The sequence below is a fragment of the Balaenoptera ricei genome, chromosome 1 (assembly GCF_028023285.1).
Source record: "Balaenoptera ricei isolate mBalRic1 chromosome 1, mBalRic1.hap2, whole genome shotgun sequence".
Classification (NCBI taxonomy): Eukaryota; Metazoa; Chordata; class Mammalia; order Artiodactyla; family Balaenopteridae; genus Balaenoptera; species Balaenoptera ricei.
Genome location: NC_082639.1, coordinates 114,108,600 through 114,124,981, shown reverse-complemented (window position 1 = coordinate 114,124,981; position 16,382 = coordinate 114,108,600). Strand labels below are relative to the sequence as shown.

The window sequence follows — 16,382 nt, the reverse complement described above, 5'->3', positions numbered from 1 at the left end:
CTGTCTCTTTTATATCCTTTCCCAACAGAAGGACAGTGTAAGTCTTAGGGGAAAGCCTGGCCAAGAGAGCTGGCTTTAGAAGGAGCTGGGAGGGACAGTTGTCTGAAAGGAGATGCTCTTAACGCACCAAGCCATGGCAATGTCAGCGGCAGAGTGTTCTCCAGGGCCTGAGCTCTCAGGAGATGTTTAATGTGTTCCCTAAAAGATAGGATTTCAGTAGGTAGAGACAGGGCTGAGGTGAGGGTGGGCATAGACAAAGGTTCAGGGGCAGAAGATCATAAGGCATGTTTAGAAGAAAGTGAAATGTCTGAGGTGGTTAAAATCCTTAAGGAAGTAGGGATCAGTAGACAGATAGGAGTGTGGGGTCAGATGGTTGAGAACTTCTGGAAACTTTGGGGCTGGAAGAAACATGGTCTAAGTGGTACTTTAGGAAAATTAATCTCACACAAGCTTGGGGTGAAAGGGAAGAGGCCCCTAGGAAGGAGACCAAAACAGAAGGGAGCCATGAGATTTGTGTCTTAGGGACCGAAGGGGATGTGACTTATGGAGGAGATGGTCATTTAGACCCTTTGCAGCAGACTAGCAGTGGGGAGGGGCATCAGCCTGACAGCTGAATTACTGGGGGCCTTGGAGGGAAGATTTGCTTAGAGCTGGGGTTCAGAGCTGAATGGTAGAGTTGTAAAGAGAAGGGTGAGTTATGAGAGCATGAATGACCTGCTGCCCAGATGGCCATTGGCAGAGATGGTGGGCACACAGCTCTGTGCCTGCATACACTTTCCACCCGTGCCACCATGTGCCTCTCCAGACCATGGAGCGTGTGACAGAGTGTGGGTAGTCTTTATGTGGGTGGATTAGTATGTTGGGGGGGTTATGGTACATGCTGTGGTGAAGCTGGTGAGTAGATGTATGCTTTATTAATATCTTTTACGCTTTTATCTTAACAGTTGTTTCTATGAGGAGGTGTTGCTTAGCATGAGTGTGTATGTTTGATTGCATGGTGCACGCGTGAGTGTGTGTGTGTGTGTGTGTGTGTGTGTGTGGGACCAGGGAGTGTGACAGAGGCTATGATTGGCTACATGCAGACGTTTGGTCTTCCCCATGAAGTTGGAAGTTCTTTGAGAACAGGGCCAGTTTCCCCTTCCTTCCCCCTCTACTTTCCTGCCTCCCCACACCCCCCGCCCCTTCCCTGGAGATCCCAGGACGAGGCTTTTCCCACGAGCTTCTCAGGCCAACAGGGACCAGCTGGGGTTACCGCTTTTTCCCTTCTGATCTCAGGCTCATTGGCGGTGTTACAGACAGCGGAAGATTTACCTGGAACGGTTGCAGTATTTAAAAGCAAACACAAATGCTGTAATCAAGGTAGCTATCATGATTTGGGTGGGTTCCTGTCTCTCTTGAAGGACTCTCTGAGAACAGTTTTTAGTCCCCTCACCTCCTATGACCTCTAGAGATGGCTGGATTGGCCTGGAGGGCGGGCCCTGAGCCTGGAGCTCTGAGGCAGTGTGTCTCTGCCCCCAGATCCAGGCTTGGGCCCGGATGTGGGCAGCTCGGAGGCGATACCGGAGGCGTCTGGGCTACTTCCAGAAGAATGTGAGTGTCATCCCACTCTCCCTGTCCCCATATCCAACCTTTATCCATGAGACCAGAGCACAGGCAGCCAGCAACCCTTTTCCCATCTGTGTTCCTGGCAGGTTAACTCCATCGTGAAGATCCAGGCATTTTTCCGAGCCAGGAAAGCCCGGGATGACTACAGGATGTTAGGTAAACTGCCTGGCTTCCCTCCTCTGTCTGTGCACGTGTCTGTCTTTGCGAGTTTCCTGGCTTTCAACAGTTAGCAAGGTAGAAAGTCACATGACCCCACAGCTCACAAACTGGGACCTTAGAGAAGTTGTCTGGCCTTCTTAAGCCTTTGTCTCTCACCAACAGCTGATATCCCCAACCTTGAGCTTGTCTTAGGACCCAGGGTGGGTGGAGGAATGAGGAGATGTGCTCCTGCCTTTGCAGATACCCCAGTTTGATGGGAGGGATAGGAAGGGAGGTCTAGATATCCCTCCTGGGGCCACACAGCGGGTAAGGGGAAGGTACAAGTTGTCTGTGCAGGAATGTGGAACAGAGGTGGTAACAAAAGCCCCCCTGCCCCACCCCAGTAAGAGATAGCCTCATCACAGGAAAAGCCCCTCTAACAAGGTTCTGTCTGTACCTCTGTACCAGTCTTAGATTATCTTCCTGTTGCTACCACACAAGCAAAAAAAAAAAAAAAAAAAAGAAGAAGAAAGAAAGAAAGAAAAGGCTCTTTCTCCTCTCCCTAGAGTTCCAGCCTTCCCCCACTTTGCCCTCTTCCCTGACCCATGATTCCTCCACTTCCCGCCCTCTGTGGCCCAACACACAGGAAGCCAGGCGAGGTACCTGGGGTCCTCTCTGCAGTGCTAGGGAACTTGAGGAGGAGCGCTTGAGGGAGCTCCATCTTCCTGCCCCATGGCTCCCAGTAGTTGGGCATACATCTAAAGCCTTAAAGAGGTCCTTCTAGGCTGCTCTTGGCTCCTGTTCTTAAAGCCCAGAAACCCAGCCTTGGAGGTCCCCCTCCTTTTGGTGAAGCGGACTAGTGGTCTATCTCCAGGTTTGCCTCCAGCCCGTGGGTTTCCGAAGAGGTAGGCCCCTTTCCTTCCTGGGCCTGAGGCCACACCTGTGGGCTTCAAGGTTGAGTACACTGTTCAGGAATCATCTCCTTCACCTCCTTAGTCCATCTTCCCACCCTGTCCTGCCGGCAGGGGTACCACCTGCCCCTCTCTAGCCATCTGCTTCCGGGCAGCTAGCTGCTTTTCCCTCCTTACCTCTCCCCAGCCTGGCCCTTTCTGTTTTTTCTCTTGCTGTTGCATTAATACCACTGCCCTGACCATCCTTGATCTCTTTTTCTTCTCTTTAATTTATAGTTTTTCTGGAAGAACTTGTTTTTACCAGGTCTGTCTCCCAATTTCATTAGCCCCAGCTCCACTCAGGGCACTGCCACTTACTAGCTGTGTGGCCCTAGGCAAGTTACTAAACTTCTTTATTGCCTCCATTTTCTCATTTATAAAATGGAGATAATGATCAGGTATGGTTGTTGTGAGGATTAAATGAGTTAAGGTGCTATATCTCGTGAATCCAAGATGCCATCAACTGTCTTCCATTGGTTCATCCATTCTCCACTCCTCAAAGATCTGTCTTCCACACAGTAGCCAGATTAGTCCATTAAACCTCATGATCTTGTCACTCTCCTTCTTAAAACCTGTCAGTGACACCCCATTGCCCTGGGGATAAAGTCCAGTCTCCTAAGCACAGCTTCCAAAACTCTTTGATCCAACCTCTCCCTGCACCTCTGACCTCACTGACCCCCAGCCCTGTCCCTCAGCACCTGCGCCCTCCACACTGTGTTACAGACATGATGGACTTCTAGCACTTCCTAAAACAGCCAAGTGCACTCCCTCTCACCTCCTTTTCACAGACATCAGGTTGGGTCTCACCTCCTCCCGGAAGCCTTTCTTCACTCCGCAGGTGGCCTTTGGTGGCCCGCTTTCACTTTCCCAAAGGTCCCCATGCTTGCCCCTCTCAGAGCACTAACCACACTGTAGTGAATTGTGGTTTATTTGTCTGCTTCCCTTACTGGACTGCCTTTAAGGACTAGGCCTAGTTTTGTTTATCCTCCAAATCTGACTCCTTCATTTCTTACTAGCTGTGTAACCTAGGGCAACGTACTTACCCTTTCTGTGCCGGAGTGATTTCCTCAGTAAGTTACAGTGTGCTGACCTCACAGGGTTGTTTTAAGTATGTTAAAGCACTTAGAACAGTTTCTGTTCCATAGTGAACATTATATGTCTTAGTTGATATTTTGTTGTTATTCCCGGCAGCTTAGCTCATAGGCTTCTCTTTGCTCAAATATCATTCCAAAAGAGATTCAAGGAGAATCCCTCTAACTCTGACCTCCCTATATTATAAAATCCATTGAACATTCCTTCTATCTGTGCTCCCCCGACGCAGACACTCCTGATGGAGGAGGGTTGTGTGAGGGTCAGGCAGGGCTGAGTGGAGGCTGATAGGTGGAAGTGAACTTGGGATGAAGGATGAGTAAGTTGGCCCAGCAGGAGTGGGGAGTGAATCAGAATAGGGGGGCCTAAATGGATCATCAGAGGATGCTAGGGCTCTGACTTTGGTGTGGGAGGTCACCGAGATAGACCCAGGTTGGGGGTGAATCCAGGCAGGGGAAGGACAGCTCTTGTGTCATCCCTAGTTATAAGATAAGGAGCTCAGGGACAGGACTGGCTGGGAGGCTGCCCACTGCCCTCCAGCTGCAGGCAGAACTAATTAGAAAAGGACTGGGCTTGGGGACCTGCTAGCCTCCAGCAGAATGGACACTGAGGGAGGGATTACTGGGGAAGGGGGCTGGCGAGGAAGCCTCTAGTGAAGGCATGTCTAATCCCGGCGCCTCTTCCGTTCCTGCCAGTCCGCGCGCCCCATCCCCCTCTCAGCGTGGTACGCAGATTTGCCCACCTCTTGAATCAAAGCCACCAGGACTTCTTGGCTGAGGCAGAGCTGCTGAAGCTCCAGGAAGAGGTGGTCAGGAAGATCCGGTCCAATCAGCAGCTGGAGCAGGACCTCAATCTCATGGACATCAAGATTGGCCTGCTGGTGAAGAATCGGATCACCCTGCAGGTGAGGGGCCCCCTGGCCTACCCTTCTCCCAAATCTAGCTGCCCCTGGAGAGGTGATGCTGGCCATTCTCTGGTTGCTAATCAAATATTTTTTAAAGGTCTGGATTTTATCACATGGCTCAGGTCCTTGTACAGTGGTCCTCTGCCCTTCTAGTAATTTGTTGGGGCACATGATATAGCAGAAAGAGCACTGGACATAAAATTGGAATGGCTGGCTCTGCTGATTCCTAGTGATGGGACTGCGGGCTGGTTGTTTAACCTCTAGGTCTGTTTCCTCATTAGTAAAGTGGGAATAATGAGAGTGCCTACCTCACCAGGCCAAATGTAAAAATAGATATGAAAACTCCTTAAACTGTAAATTACCATACAAATGTGCAGTGACGGGGTGGAAGTGATATAGTGATATCTCCACCTCAAATCTGTACAACAGTCTAATAAGAAATAATAGCAGAAACGAATAGACATGGTGCCTCAGTCTGGTAACCCACTTCTCTCTGGGGACTCACCCTGTGACAGCAGAGGTGCCAGATGGAGTCTCGGGGCAGTGGGAGGCCCTTTCTCACCCTAGAGCTATTTATCTCCCTTGGCTCATTCCTTGAATACCTTGAACAGCAGAAAGCCCTGGCTCTTCAAGGCACTGATTCTAGACCATATGTTCTGTGCTCTGTGCTGGCCTGGGTTGGTTGTATCACACGCTCCCCCGCCTCTGCAGGAAGTGGTCTCCCACTGCAAGAAGCTGACCAAGAAGAATAAGGAACAGCTGTCAGATATGATGGTTCTGGACAAGCAGAAGGGATTAAAGTCGCTGAGCAAAGAGAAACGGCAGAAACTAGAAGCTTACCAACACCTCTTCTACCTGCTCCAGGTGAGCAGAGGACTTTGGAAGGAGATATCTCCACTATCTCCTGAGGGTCTGGGACCTTGAGGCCTTCATGTCTGTGCCTTTACCTGCAAGTAAGGTGTTCTTTCCTACAATCCTAATGCCTTGTACCCAGGGAAAGAGACTACCTCTGTTCATTTGTCTGGAATGTTCCCAGTACCCCCCAGAAAGTGTGACAGTGTTCTCTATTCCAAGTTCCAATCAGCAAAGCCTTTCTTTATCTGATCACTAGTCCTCAAGGTGCATTATCAGCTATTCCTATCTCCCCCACTGCGTACAGACTCAACCCATCTACCTGGCCAAGCTGATCTTTCAGATGCCGCAGAACAAAACCACCAAGTTCATGGAATCAGTGATTTTCAGTCTATACAACTATGCCTCCAACCGCCGAGAGGCCTATCTCCTGCTCCAGTTGTTCAAGACAGCACTCCAGGAGGAAATCAAGTAGGTTTTCCAGATGCAAAGGAATGGGAAGAGAATGGGTGAAGAGATGCCACTATTGGCTCCTTCACAAGGTGACAATTTATTGAGGTTTGAAGGTAGAAATGGAATCAGAAGACCTCTTTTCTCTGCCTCCCACGGAGACAAGACATCTCCTGGGACAGCATGCAGGGAGGACATGCGCGGACATGTTAGCACAAAGGCCGAGACAGAGATAACAAGACATTCCTTAACAGGAGGGATACCAGAGCAGGCTTTAAAGAGCCAAAAATCTCAAAAGGAAAAGCAGCTATTTTACACAGAGGCAGGAGACCAGCTTCAGTTACCTCTTGACCCATAGGTCGAAGGTGGAGCAGCCCCAGGACATGGTGACAGGCAACCCAACGGTGGTGAGGCTGGTGGTGAGATTCTATCGTAACGGGAGGGGGCAGAGTGCCCTGCGGGAGATCCTGGGCAAGGTGATCCGGGATGTGCTGGAGGACAAGATGCTCAGCATCCACACAGACCCTGTCCACCTCTACAAGAGCTGGATCAACCAGACCGAGGCCCAGACAGGGCAGCGCAGGTGAGCAGACGGGCAGAGGGAGAGCTCTCTTTGATCAGCTCAGCCTGGGGCCTCACTGGGGAAGCTTGAGTGTGCTTTGAAGGTGGCATATAAATGAGCAGGCTGATTTATGCAAATATGACACCAGCCCTATAGGATGAAATATGGTAGCCTTTAGACCCCCTCTGGTAATTAACATGGAACTGCTGTAAATGACACCAGACCTGGTGCGCTTAACATAGAATGAGCACAGATGAATATGCAAATGTGTTTAATTGCCATGTCAGTGCTTGCAAATGATATGTCAGGTTTACTGGGAGTTGGGATATGGACTCCTTACTGATAGGAGTATAGCTGAATATTCAGATTTATAGATGAATAGGCAAATGAGATAGTGGGAGAAATAAGTTGGCCTTATAGATTGGAGGCATTAACTCAGGTGCATAGGTACTAGGGAAATGGAGCCGCTGAGGAGAGCAGGCAGCGCTGGTGGCTTCTCTGGGTGGCACGCTGGCATATAGGATGGGGGTACTGCAAGGCCTGGCCCAGCCTTCCCCACCCCCACAACTACCAAAGATATGCAGGGTGGCCCTGGTCTCCTCTGGTTCCCCTTAGGATCTTTCCACAGACTCCAGGTCCTCCATTTCCTCCTACACTCTTCCACCTCCCCCTGGGTGCTCCACCTCTTTCTTCTTCCACCCACATCACTCTAGTCCTCTCCGAGTCCTTTCTCTTATTCTGGCCTAATCCCCTTAAGCATATGCTGGGCTGCCCTCAGCGTGTATGTATGAGATCTTGTTGTTAGATGACTTTAGGGGGTAGAGCCTCAGGGAGGAGAGGCCATGGGAGGGGCTTCTGGCTGATACCTTGTCTCTCTCTGCCCATAGCCACCTCCCCTATGACATCACCCCAGAGCAGGCCTTGAGCCACCCCGAGGTCCAGAGACGACTAGACATCTCCCTCCGCAACCTCCTTGCCATGACCGATAAGTTCCTTGCAGCCATCATCTCATCTGTGGACCAAATTCCGTATGTGCACCAGCCGCACACCAGCCTAGGCACAGGATCTCAAGAGGGCCAGGCCACGATGGGGAGAGCAGAGCAATACTGAAGGATGGAAGCAGGAAGGGAAACTGGTCTCGAGGTGCTCAAGGGCTTCAGGAGATGGGTGGAGGATGCCCAAAGCCCCGGCTAGAGACTTGCGCTGGAATACAGCACGCAGGTCTGTGTGGGCAGTCAGAACATCACTGGGCCAGAGAGGGGAACCTCAAGTGATTATGGGGACATATTATTGTCTGAGTGTAAATGGTGGACAATATAAAACTCTTCAGTCCACAAAGTCAAAAATAAGAAAACTTCAAACCAGTAAACACTTGATAAAAGTCCTTTCCTTTCTTAAAATTTAGTCAATAATTATTTTTTGAAAAACAGATGATTGAAAACGGTGAGAAGGTGGGCCTCATCTAGATCATCACTCAGCCAGCCAGCCTTTCTGGGGCTCAGTGGTGCACGGGGCAAGGTGGGGATGCTGCAGAGGGGAGCCCACAGAGTTCAGTGCCCTGCTCCCCAAACCTGGAGGACTGGATTAAGGATTTAAAATTAGGATTCAGAAAAGGTTGTCCTAGGACTAATAAAGGAAAGTACACAGTGAGCTGTAAACTTCTGTCCCTGACACCCTAGGAGGTGGAAATAGCTTTTAAAGGTATTTAATTAAATTTGTAGGTGGCACACCCATAATAGGAATAATAATTAAGTCTAGCATGTCTGAATAGCACTCTACCATTACTTTCACAGATATAATTTCACTTGATCCTCATAAAAACCCTATGAGATAGAGAGGACAAGAATGAACATTCCCATTTTTCAGATGAGGGAACAAACTTATAAGGGAAGCAAAACAGCCTAAGCTGACATCTCTGGTTAGTGGTGGAATCAGGACTGGACGCTTCTACTCCAGTTCATTGTGCCCTCGGCCCCTGCCTCTAGCCCAGACCAGGCCCTTCATAGATGCTCTGTGATAACAGCCTCAGAGCCTCCCAGGCTGTCCTGGGTTGGGATTCTGGCTGTGGGTGTCAGACACCTAAGGTACAGGCTAAAGGTGCGTCTGTGGGGAATGCGGGATGAATATTGGGATCTGGGGTGTTTCCCAGGGGAGACTAAAGGGGACCAAAGAAGAGGCTCTCAGGCCAGGCTAGAGGCTGCGTGAGAGCTTAGTGGCTGACCGGGCCCTGGTCCTGGGTGCTGACATAAGGGCAGGAGGGAGGGACAAGGCCCAGAGATGTTTGGAGGAAGGCAGCAGGGAGCTGGCTGTGGATAGGGGAGGGCCAGTGCTTGAGCTCAGCTCTGGGGTGGCTGAGCCCGGGGAAGGAGAGGCAGACACTCAGGCCCTCACTCTGGGGTGGGTGGGCAGGGCCATAGCGCACCTATTGCTTTGCCCCCAGGTATGGGATGAGATATGTGGCCAAGGTCCTGAAGACAACTCTGGCAGAGAAGTTCCCCGACGCCACAGAGAATGAGGTCTATAAGGCAAGTGTTGTCTCCCATCCCCCACCTCTTGCGCTCTCCTTTGCCCCGATGGTGCCTGTGAACCCCCAGGCTGACACAAAAGGACAGAAAGCCCTATGCTGTAAAAATCCAAGAAGGAAAATATTCACCTTGTCAATCGAGCCTGGCTCACCAGCAGGGCTCAGGTAGCAGATGGAAAGACACCCAGGACATGAGTTAACACTGGCCAACCCTGGACTTGTCAGATCTGGGTTCCAGTCCCAGCTATTGCTCAAGTTTGCTGCGTGACCTTGAGCAAGTTCCCGGCCTGCTCTGGGTCCGTTTACTCTTCTGTACAATAACGGGGTTGACCCAGGTGGTCCTTCCAGCCAGGTGAGCAGGGAGAGTGGGGCTGGGGCTGTGGAGGCGGACCCCAGGTGCTTCTACGATCCTGTGCCCTCAGGTCGTAGGGAACCTCCTGTACTACCGCTTCCTGAACCCGGCTGTAGTGGCCCCCGACGCCTTCGACATTGTGGCCATGGCAGCAGGCGGCGCCCTGGCCACCCCCCAGCGCCACGCCCTGGGGGCTGTGGCTCAACTCCTGCAGCACGCTGCAGCTGGCAAGGCCTTCTCCAGGGAGAGCCAGCACCTGCGGGTCTTGAATGACTATCTGGAGGAGACACACCTCAAGTTCAGGTCTTGGGTCCTGGCATCCTATTCCTCCCTGTCCCCTCCTCCTTTTCCCATCTTCTTTCACGTACCACTTCCCCTCTCAACTCCATGAGGAGGGGAGGCATAGAGGTGAAGAGTATGGTTAGTGGGTTAGAGGAGGATAGATTGTTGGAAGGACTCCCCAGTGGAGAGAAAAGAGGACTATTGAAGGAAGTTGGCTTGAGGGGACCACTGCGAGAGAAGGTAGAGCAGCACAGAAGGGCTGGAGCCGAGACTGGAGAGTCAGAGTTGGCTTGAGCAGTCACTGGAGAGGGCCAGCGGAAGGCTGATGGGAACAGAAATGTGGCAGGTGCCGGCCCGCCCCACCCTCTCACATGATCTTCCTCTGGAGGTAGGAGGTTCATCTGCCGAGCCTGCCACGTGCCAGAGCCAGAAGAGCGCTTTGCGATGGATGAGTACTCAGACATGGTGGCTGTGGCCAAACCTGTGGTGTACATCACCGTGGGGGAGCTGGTCAACACGCACAGGGTGAGGGGCGGCAACCTGGGGGCGCTGGGTAGGTGGGCTGGTCCTGGAAGGCCTGGTTCAAACTCTGCATCTCTTTTTCTCCCTCCATCCTATAGCTGTTGCTAGAACACCAGGACTGGATCGCCCCTGATCACTGCGACCCCCTGCACGAGCTCCTGGAGGACCTTGGGGAGCTGCCCACCGTCCCTGACCTCATTGGTGCGTGCCATCCTTGACAGCTGGGGCGGGCGGCAGGGGCCTTCAGGCAGGGGCGGGCAGTCAGGTGAGAAGGGCATGGGAACGTGCCCCCTCAAGTTTGTGTTCAGTTGGGGACGTGTGCCAGGAAGCTGGTTACACACTTTCCCGCTCTCCCTCTGGTCCTGGGATGGACAGACTGATAGGGAGAATGTGGACAGACAGTAGGGGACCCCGTACCATCATGTAAGTGGCCAGTTAAATCATGCGAGAGAGCCTTGGAGGGATACGGCCTGTCTTGGGTCTTAAAATGTGTCTCTGATGAGGGGGGATTTCAGGAGCTGTGGAATGGAAGGAAGCTGGCTTACAGGGGTGGAAGGGCAGGGTGGAGGTGGTGACAGATGGGAGACAGCCGGGAGCTCCAGGCTTGGGGAGGCACAGCCCCAGTAATGCAAGGGTGAGCTCTGTGGGTAACAGCCCTTCCGTTGGTGCTCAGGGCTGAGGGTACAGGGTGGTGCCGCAGGGCAGTGTGGGAAAGCTTCCTGGAAGAGGGGCTCATGGAGCAGTGTATTTATTTACCATGGCCCCATCTGTGCGTGTGTAAGTGTGCTAGTCTCTCTCCTTCCTCACCTGCCTCAGGGGAGAACGTAGCTGCGGATGGGAACGTGGATCTGAGCAAGCTAGAAGTGTCCCTGACACTGACCAACAAGTTTGAAGGGCTAGAGACAGATGCTGACGACACCAATGCCCGGAGCCTGCTTCTGAGGTGGGAGAGCAGCCTCGGCCCCCTGAACCTCCCCAGGCCAGTAAGATGGCTACTCTGGAGTGGCCATCCCACCTTCTTCCTGGGCTCTCTTATCCTTCAGAAAGTTCTCCTTGAAGCCTAACTGGCCTTCCCCTTGCTGCAGTCTCAGCTGTTTTCCTTCTGGCAGCCTCAGCTTTTTGCTCTGTCTTGTGGCTGAAGGCAAAGGAATAGTTAGGACATTGGCAACACGGTTGTTTGCATATTGTTGTGCTGTTTACCAAATGCTTTCTTACACATCATTTAACCTAAGGGACAAACGGTGAGGTAGATAGATGACGGTTTCCCTGCCTTCCAGTGGAGGAAAGAAACTTGGATTAAGTGACTTGCCTAAAGTCCCACAGCCAGTCGGTGGAGGAGCTCGTGTTCTAATTCCCTGTCCTTACGAGTGATGGTCAGGAGATGGGCATGGAGCTTTTCATCCCCAGTTCTGCAAAAGTGAGGGAGGACCCCCAGCAGGCCTGGGCTGGTCATCCAGGCAGAAGAGGAGCCAGGTCGCCACTTTGATCCCCCTGCCAGCAAGGCAGCCGCTCTGCTCACCCATTCACCCGGTAAACCAGTGAGCTGGGTGTTCAGCTCTGTCCTGCCATCAAAGCCCTTACAGTGGGGCGAGGCTAGGGGTGAGCACACATCAGAGAGCCACCAAGAGGGAGGTGGGTGTCAGGTGCGGGAGAGCTCAGAGGGACACCTAGGTAGGGAAAGGTCTCACAGAGGAGGAAGTGTGTCCTTCAGCCAAAGGACTCAAAGGAAGACCATTTGTGGGAGGCATTGTAGGCAGAGGACACAGAGGTGTAAGAGAGCACAGTGTGTTCGGAACCATGGTAGTTCTGCATCACAGACCCATCAACCCGCCTCCTGGGTCTTCCTCCTGGTTATGTTCTCCTCACAACACCTACCTCCATCGCACCCTCTCTCCTTACCACCCGAGCATCCCTGGCAGCCGTGATGCGGGGCAAGGTCCACTTACTCTCAGCTCCCTAGCCAGCCCCATGTCCAGACCCTCCCCCTGTCCCTCACCTCTCCCCCATTGCTCCCCTCCTGCAGCACCAAGCAGATGCTGGCTGACATCATGCAGGTCCACTCTGGGGATTCCCTCAAGGAGATCCTGTCCCTCTCGGCCTCCAGAGAGCAGGTGAGCGGCAGGCTGGCCCACAGGTACTGTCTCGTTCGCCCCCCACCAGCATGGCCGATGCCTTTCCCGGGCAGACACCTGTGCTCACCAGTAATGAGAGCTCTGGGGGGCCGAGGCCTCTGCCGTTGGCCCCCAGAGACCCTCAGGCTGCAGAGTGCCAAGACTCCACCTCCGTCCCTACTCCGCACTGAAATAAGAGTGAGCCCTGCAGGGACCCCAGCCCCTGCTGTCAGTGCTAGGAGTTGCAGGGGCCGCGGAGAGGCAGTCTGGGCAGGCTTCCGTGAAGAGCACCGAAGGGCTGGTGCTCAGCGCAGGGAGTGGCTGCTTGAGGGCCTGGAGGCAGGAGAGGGTGGCGAGTGGTGGCTGGCCAGGGGCAAGTTGGGCCAGCTGGAGTACAGACTCAGCCAGGGGCTTCCCAGAGAACAGGTGGGGACAACCAGTAGAGGCCTGTCCCAAAACACAGGACAGAAGGAGGGAGAGAACCCCAGATACCCTGGAGCCATCACAAAGCTCCGTTGTTGGGAAGTTGCAGCCACTGTCTACCGGAATCCTTTATGCTGTACTCCTAGTGGGTCCCCCTTGGCCACTCTTCCTCTTAAGTGACCCACGAGGCCCTTCAGCATCTGTGAGGTTGTACACTTTGATGTTCTTCACAAGCCACCTCACCCCGCCCCTCCCCCTCTGGACCCATGGCTTGGGGGCAGGATGGTAGGGCCTGCTAGACCCCTCAGCATCTCTGCCCCCCAGGAAGCAGCCCACAAGCGGCTGATGTGCCGACGCCAGGCCTGTGAAGCCCAGACCCCAGAGTCGCTGCGACGACACCGCTCGCTGACAGCCCACTCCCTCCTGCCGCTGGCAGAGAAGCAACGGCGTGTCCTGCGGAACCTGCGCCGACTCGAGGGCCTGGGTTTGGTCAGCGCCAGCGACGGCTACCAGGGGCTGGTAGATGAACTGGCCAAGGTAACGGCCTGGGCCTGGAGGGAGCAGGAGGGCGAGAAAGAGAGAGAGAGAGAGAGAGGGAGTGAGAGTGTGTGTGTGTGTGTGCACGCATGTCCGTAGTGCTGGCACCTCAAGGGCAGGCCTCTCCCTGGTGAGTGCCTACCCAAAATTGTCACCAGCCAGGGGAAGGCCAAGCGATCTCCAAGGGTCCTTTTTGAAGGAAAGGTCTCAAAATTAGTCAGGGAAGGGAGTATTCTTGAAACTCTCTTTCACTAAAAAACAAGGAGTCATGGAACAGTAACTCCTCAATGGGGGAGAGGCCCTGGAAACGTCCTTCAGGGGTTTGGGATAGGGTCCTTGAGATTGCCCTCCTCCTAGGGAGAACAACCTTGGAATCTTCCTCTTCCTGCTCTTCCTGAAGATCCTTACAGTGAGTTGTTCTTGGGCCTGAATCAGACCCTGAGGCTCTCCTGCCAGGAAGGGTCAACTCACCCCTCCCCTGGTGCCCCCAACCCCAGGATATCCGCAACCAGCGCAGGCACCGGCAGCGGCGGAAGGCAGAGCTGGTGAAGCTCCAGGCCACGTTCCAGGCCCTGAGCACTAAGACCACCTTTTATGAGGAGCAGGGCGACTACTACAGCCAGTACATCCGGGCCTGCCTGGACCACCTGGCCCCCAGCTCCAAGTAGGTGCTCCCTTCCTACACTTTGAAGCTTACCTGTGACCTCTCCTCCTGCCCATGTCGACCTTTGCCCCACTCTTGACCAGCTTTGATAGGGACATCTCACCCCAGAACAGCATGGTCCCTTCCTGACTCTGGTCTTTGAGTTTCACTCGCAAAGTCTTGGGTTCAAGTGCAACCCCCTCCTTTGTCTTCCACCAGTGAGAAGTCTTCCTCGGGGTCTAATTTCCTTCCTACCAGCCACAGAGAGAACTCGTGTCTTTGGTGTTGAAGGGTTTGTTAGATGAATTCTCTGGGGCCTTTTCTTCATCAGGAGTTCTGGGAAAGGGAAGAAGCAGCCATCTCTCCATTACACTGCTGCCCAGCTCCTGGAGAAGGGTGTCTTGGTGGAAATTGAAGATCTTCCCACCTCTCAGTATGTGTCTTTGGAGGGCAGAATGTCAGACCTTTCCCATGTCCTAACCTGGGGATGGGGCTGTGGGTTGGGCACCAGGTGGGAGGGAAGGAGATGCATGGTCCCTGCCTTGAAGGAGCTGCTAGAACAATGGGGAAGACACGACATTTCCAGACAGAGAGTTAAGGGCAGTGGGTGTGGTCTGGCACAGTTCTAGACACCCCAAGGCAGACGATGCTGGGAAAGTGTCCTGCAGGAGAGAACAGCTGATTAGGGCTGGGCAGAGAAAAGAGCTGAGGTGTGAGCAGAGGTAAAAGTGGGAGGAGAAAGAGAGCGATAGAGGGGAAGCCTGGCTCTGGGTGACTCACAGCCCTGCCTGGGATGAGCAGCAGAGGGTGGAAGAGTGCGGCTGTGGCCCTGGAAAGAGGCACTGGGCCCTGTTTTGAATCCTTTTCTTGATAGCTTCAGAAATGTGATCTTTGACATCACCCCTGGAGATGAGGCAGGAAAGTTCGAAGTAAATGCCAGGTTCCTGGGTGTGGACATGGAGCGATTTCAGCTTCACTATCAGGTGAGGGGACACTCCCATGAGCCCTCAAGACACCCGATGGCCTTTCGGTGCTAGCCTAAAGATGGCAGCCTGGCCTGGCTTCCCTGGGCCGCGGATGACATCAGCTCTGTTCCCCACCCAATCCATGTCGTCTGTTCCTGAAGAGAAGGGTGATGGTCTGTGTAGCCCAAGCCTCTCTGTCCCCGTGCCCTGACACAGACCCCACTGCCAAGCATCAGGAGAGTGGAGTGGGCTGGTGATGTCAGAGCAGGATTAATATTTGAAGCCGTATCACATGTCAGGGACTTTACACATTACCCCATTTAATCCTCTCCGAAGCTCTCAAGCATTATCCCTATTTTATAGGCTCTGAGACTAAAAGGTTAAGAAGCCGGCCTAAGTCATAAACTAGTGTTCAGGGAAGCAGTGATTTTTAAATCCAAATCTTTTTGCTCTGCTGTTTTGTCTTTTAAATGATTTCAAGCCCTGGCTCTGCTTGAATTGACATTTGGTCAAGTCACTGTACCTGTCTCTTGGCCTTGGTTTCCTCATCTGTGAAGGGGGTTTCAATGCCCACTTCAGTGGCCAGTGCCACTGGATGACTGTGTAAGGCTCCAAGATGTTAGTGTTTTATAGACTAGCTGTATGGGCCACCGTGAGAAACCCTCAAACTTGCCTCCCTGCCCCTTCCCTCCCTCCTAGGACCTCCTGCAGCTCCAGTACGAGGGTGTGGCTGTCATGAAACTCTTCAACAAGGCCAAGGTCAACGTCAACCTTCTCATCTTCCTCCTCAACAAGAAATTCTTGCGGAAGTGACAGAGGCAGTGGGTGCTACCCAAGCCTTTCTTACCTCGCTGGATGCTTTTCTTAACACTAATGCACTATTCCACTTCCCTGCAGACACCCAGAGCTCAGGACTGGGCAGGGCTCAAGGAGTCTCACCCTTTCCCCAGCTGGGGGGAGTTTGTCTACCTGGCCACAGGCAGGGACTCTAATTGGCTCAAGGGAGCCCTGTCTCTGAGTCTGGCTGTGTGGCTTTGAAGTCCCAGAACCCCACGGTTTTCCAGCCAGATGGTAGGGAATGAACCTGGGCCTGCGCTTTGACCTGAGAAAGCTATTGCTCTTGCGTCTGCTGCTGCCCTCCCGATACCGTGAGCACTGCCCCAGCGGCCTGATTTCCTGCTGCCTCCCTTCTCTTCGCAGACCCCAAAGCCAGGGCTAGGCTCCCTGTCCCCACTCCCACTTCATCAGCAGTGTGTGTTCCTGCCCTGTTAAAGCCCAGGCCCCTCTGCTGCTGTGACGCCTCACACCCTCCAGCCCGTCACCCTCACACCGGGTGGGCAGCGCTCGTGAATGCCCACGTGGCATTGTGACACGGTCGTCGTCCAAGGCGGCCTAGGCAAGATGACCCTCCGTTAACCTCAAATCTCATTCCCTTGTTTACACTCTGTTTTACATGCGGGTCACTAGGGTATT

At 53.3% G+C, this 16,382-nt stretch overlaps 1 protein-coding gene across 1 annotated transcript in view; it reads left to right on the top strand.

The window, feature by feature from the left end:
- The window catches only part of IQGAP3 (IQ motif containing GTPase activating protein 3), a 39,395-nt gene extending 23,251 nt beyond the window's left edge, over positions 1 to 16,144 (top strand). Inside the window, exons 20-38 of the mRNA XM_059902240.1 lie at positions 1,276 to 1,359; positions 1,519 to 1,590; positions 1,692 to 1,761; positions 4,478 to 4,686; positions 5,398 to 5,550; positions 5,846 to 6,009; positions 6,347 to 6,571; positions 7,438 to 7,578; positions 8,991 to 9,075; positions 9,497 to 9,729; positions 10,101 to 10,233; positions 10,329 to 10,431; positions 11,047 to 11,173; positions 12,254 to 12,341; positions 13,089 to 13,301; positions 13,799 to 13,965; positions 14,276 to 14,377; positions 14,819 to 14,927; positions 15,609 to 16,144. Coding sequence (XP_059758223.1) covers positions 1,276 to 1,359; positions 1,519 to 1,590; positions 1,692 to 1,761; positions 4,478 to 4,686; positions 5,398 to 5,550; positions 5,846 to 6,009; positions 6,347 to 6,571; positions 7,438 to 7,578; positions 8,991 to 9,075; positions 9,497 to 9,729; positions 10,101 to 10,233; positions 10,329 to 10,431; positions 11,047 to 11,173; positions 12,254 to 12,341; positions 13,089 to 13,301; positions 13,799 to 13,965; positions 14,276 to 14,377; positions 14,819 to 14,927; positions 15,609 to 15,722 — 2,592 coding nt within the window. The 3' untranslated portion in view covers positions 15,723 to 16,144. The remainder of the gene's footprint in view (positions 1 to 1,275; positions 1,360 to 1,518; positions 1,591 to 1,691; positions 1,762 to 4,477; positions 4,687 to 5,397; positions 5,551 to 5,845; positions 6,010 to 6,346; positions 6,572 to 7,437; positions 7,579 to 8,990; positions 9,076 to 9,496; positions 9,730 to 10,100; positions 10,234 to 10,328; positions 10,432 to 11,046; positions 11,174 to 12,253; positions 12,342 to 13,088; positions 13,302 to 13,798; positions 13,966 to 14,275; positions 14,378 to 14,818; positions 14,928 to 15,608) is intronic.
- Positions 16,145 to 16,382: the final 238 nt, after the last annotated feature.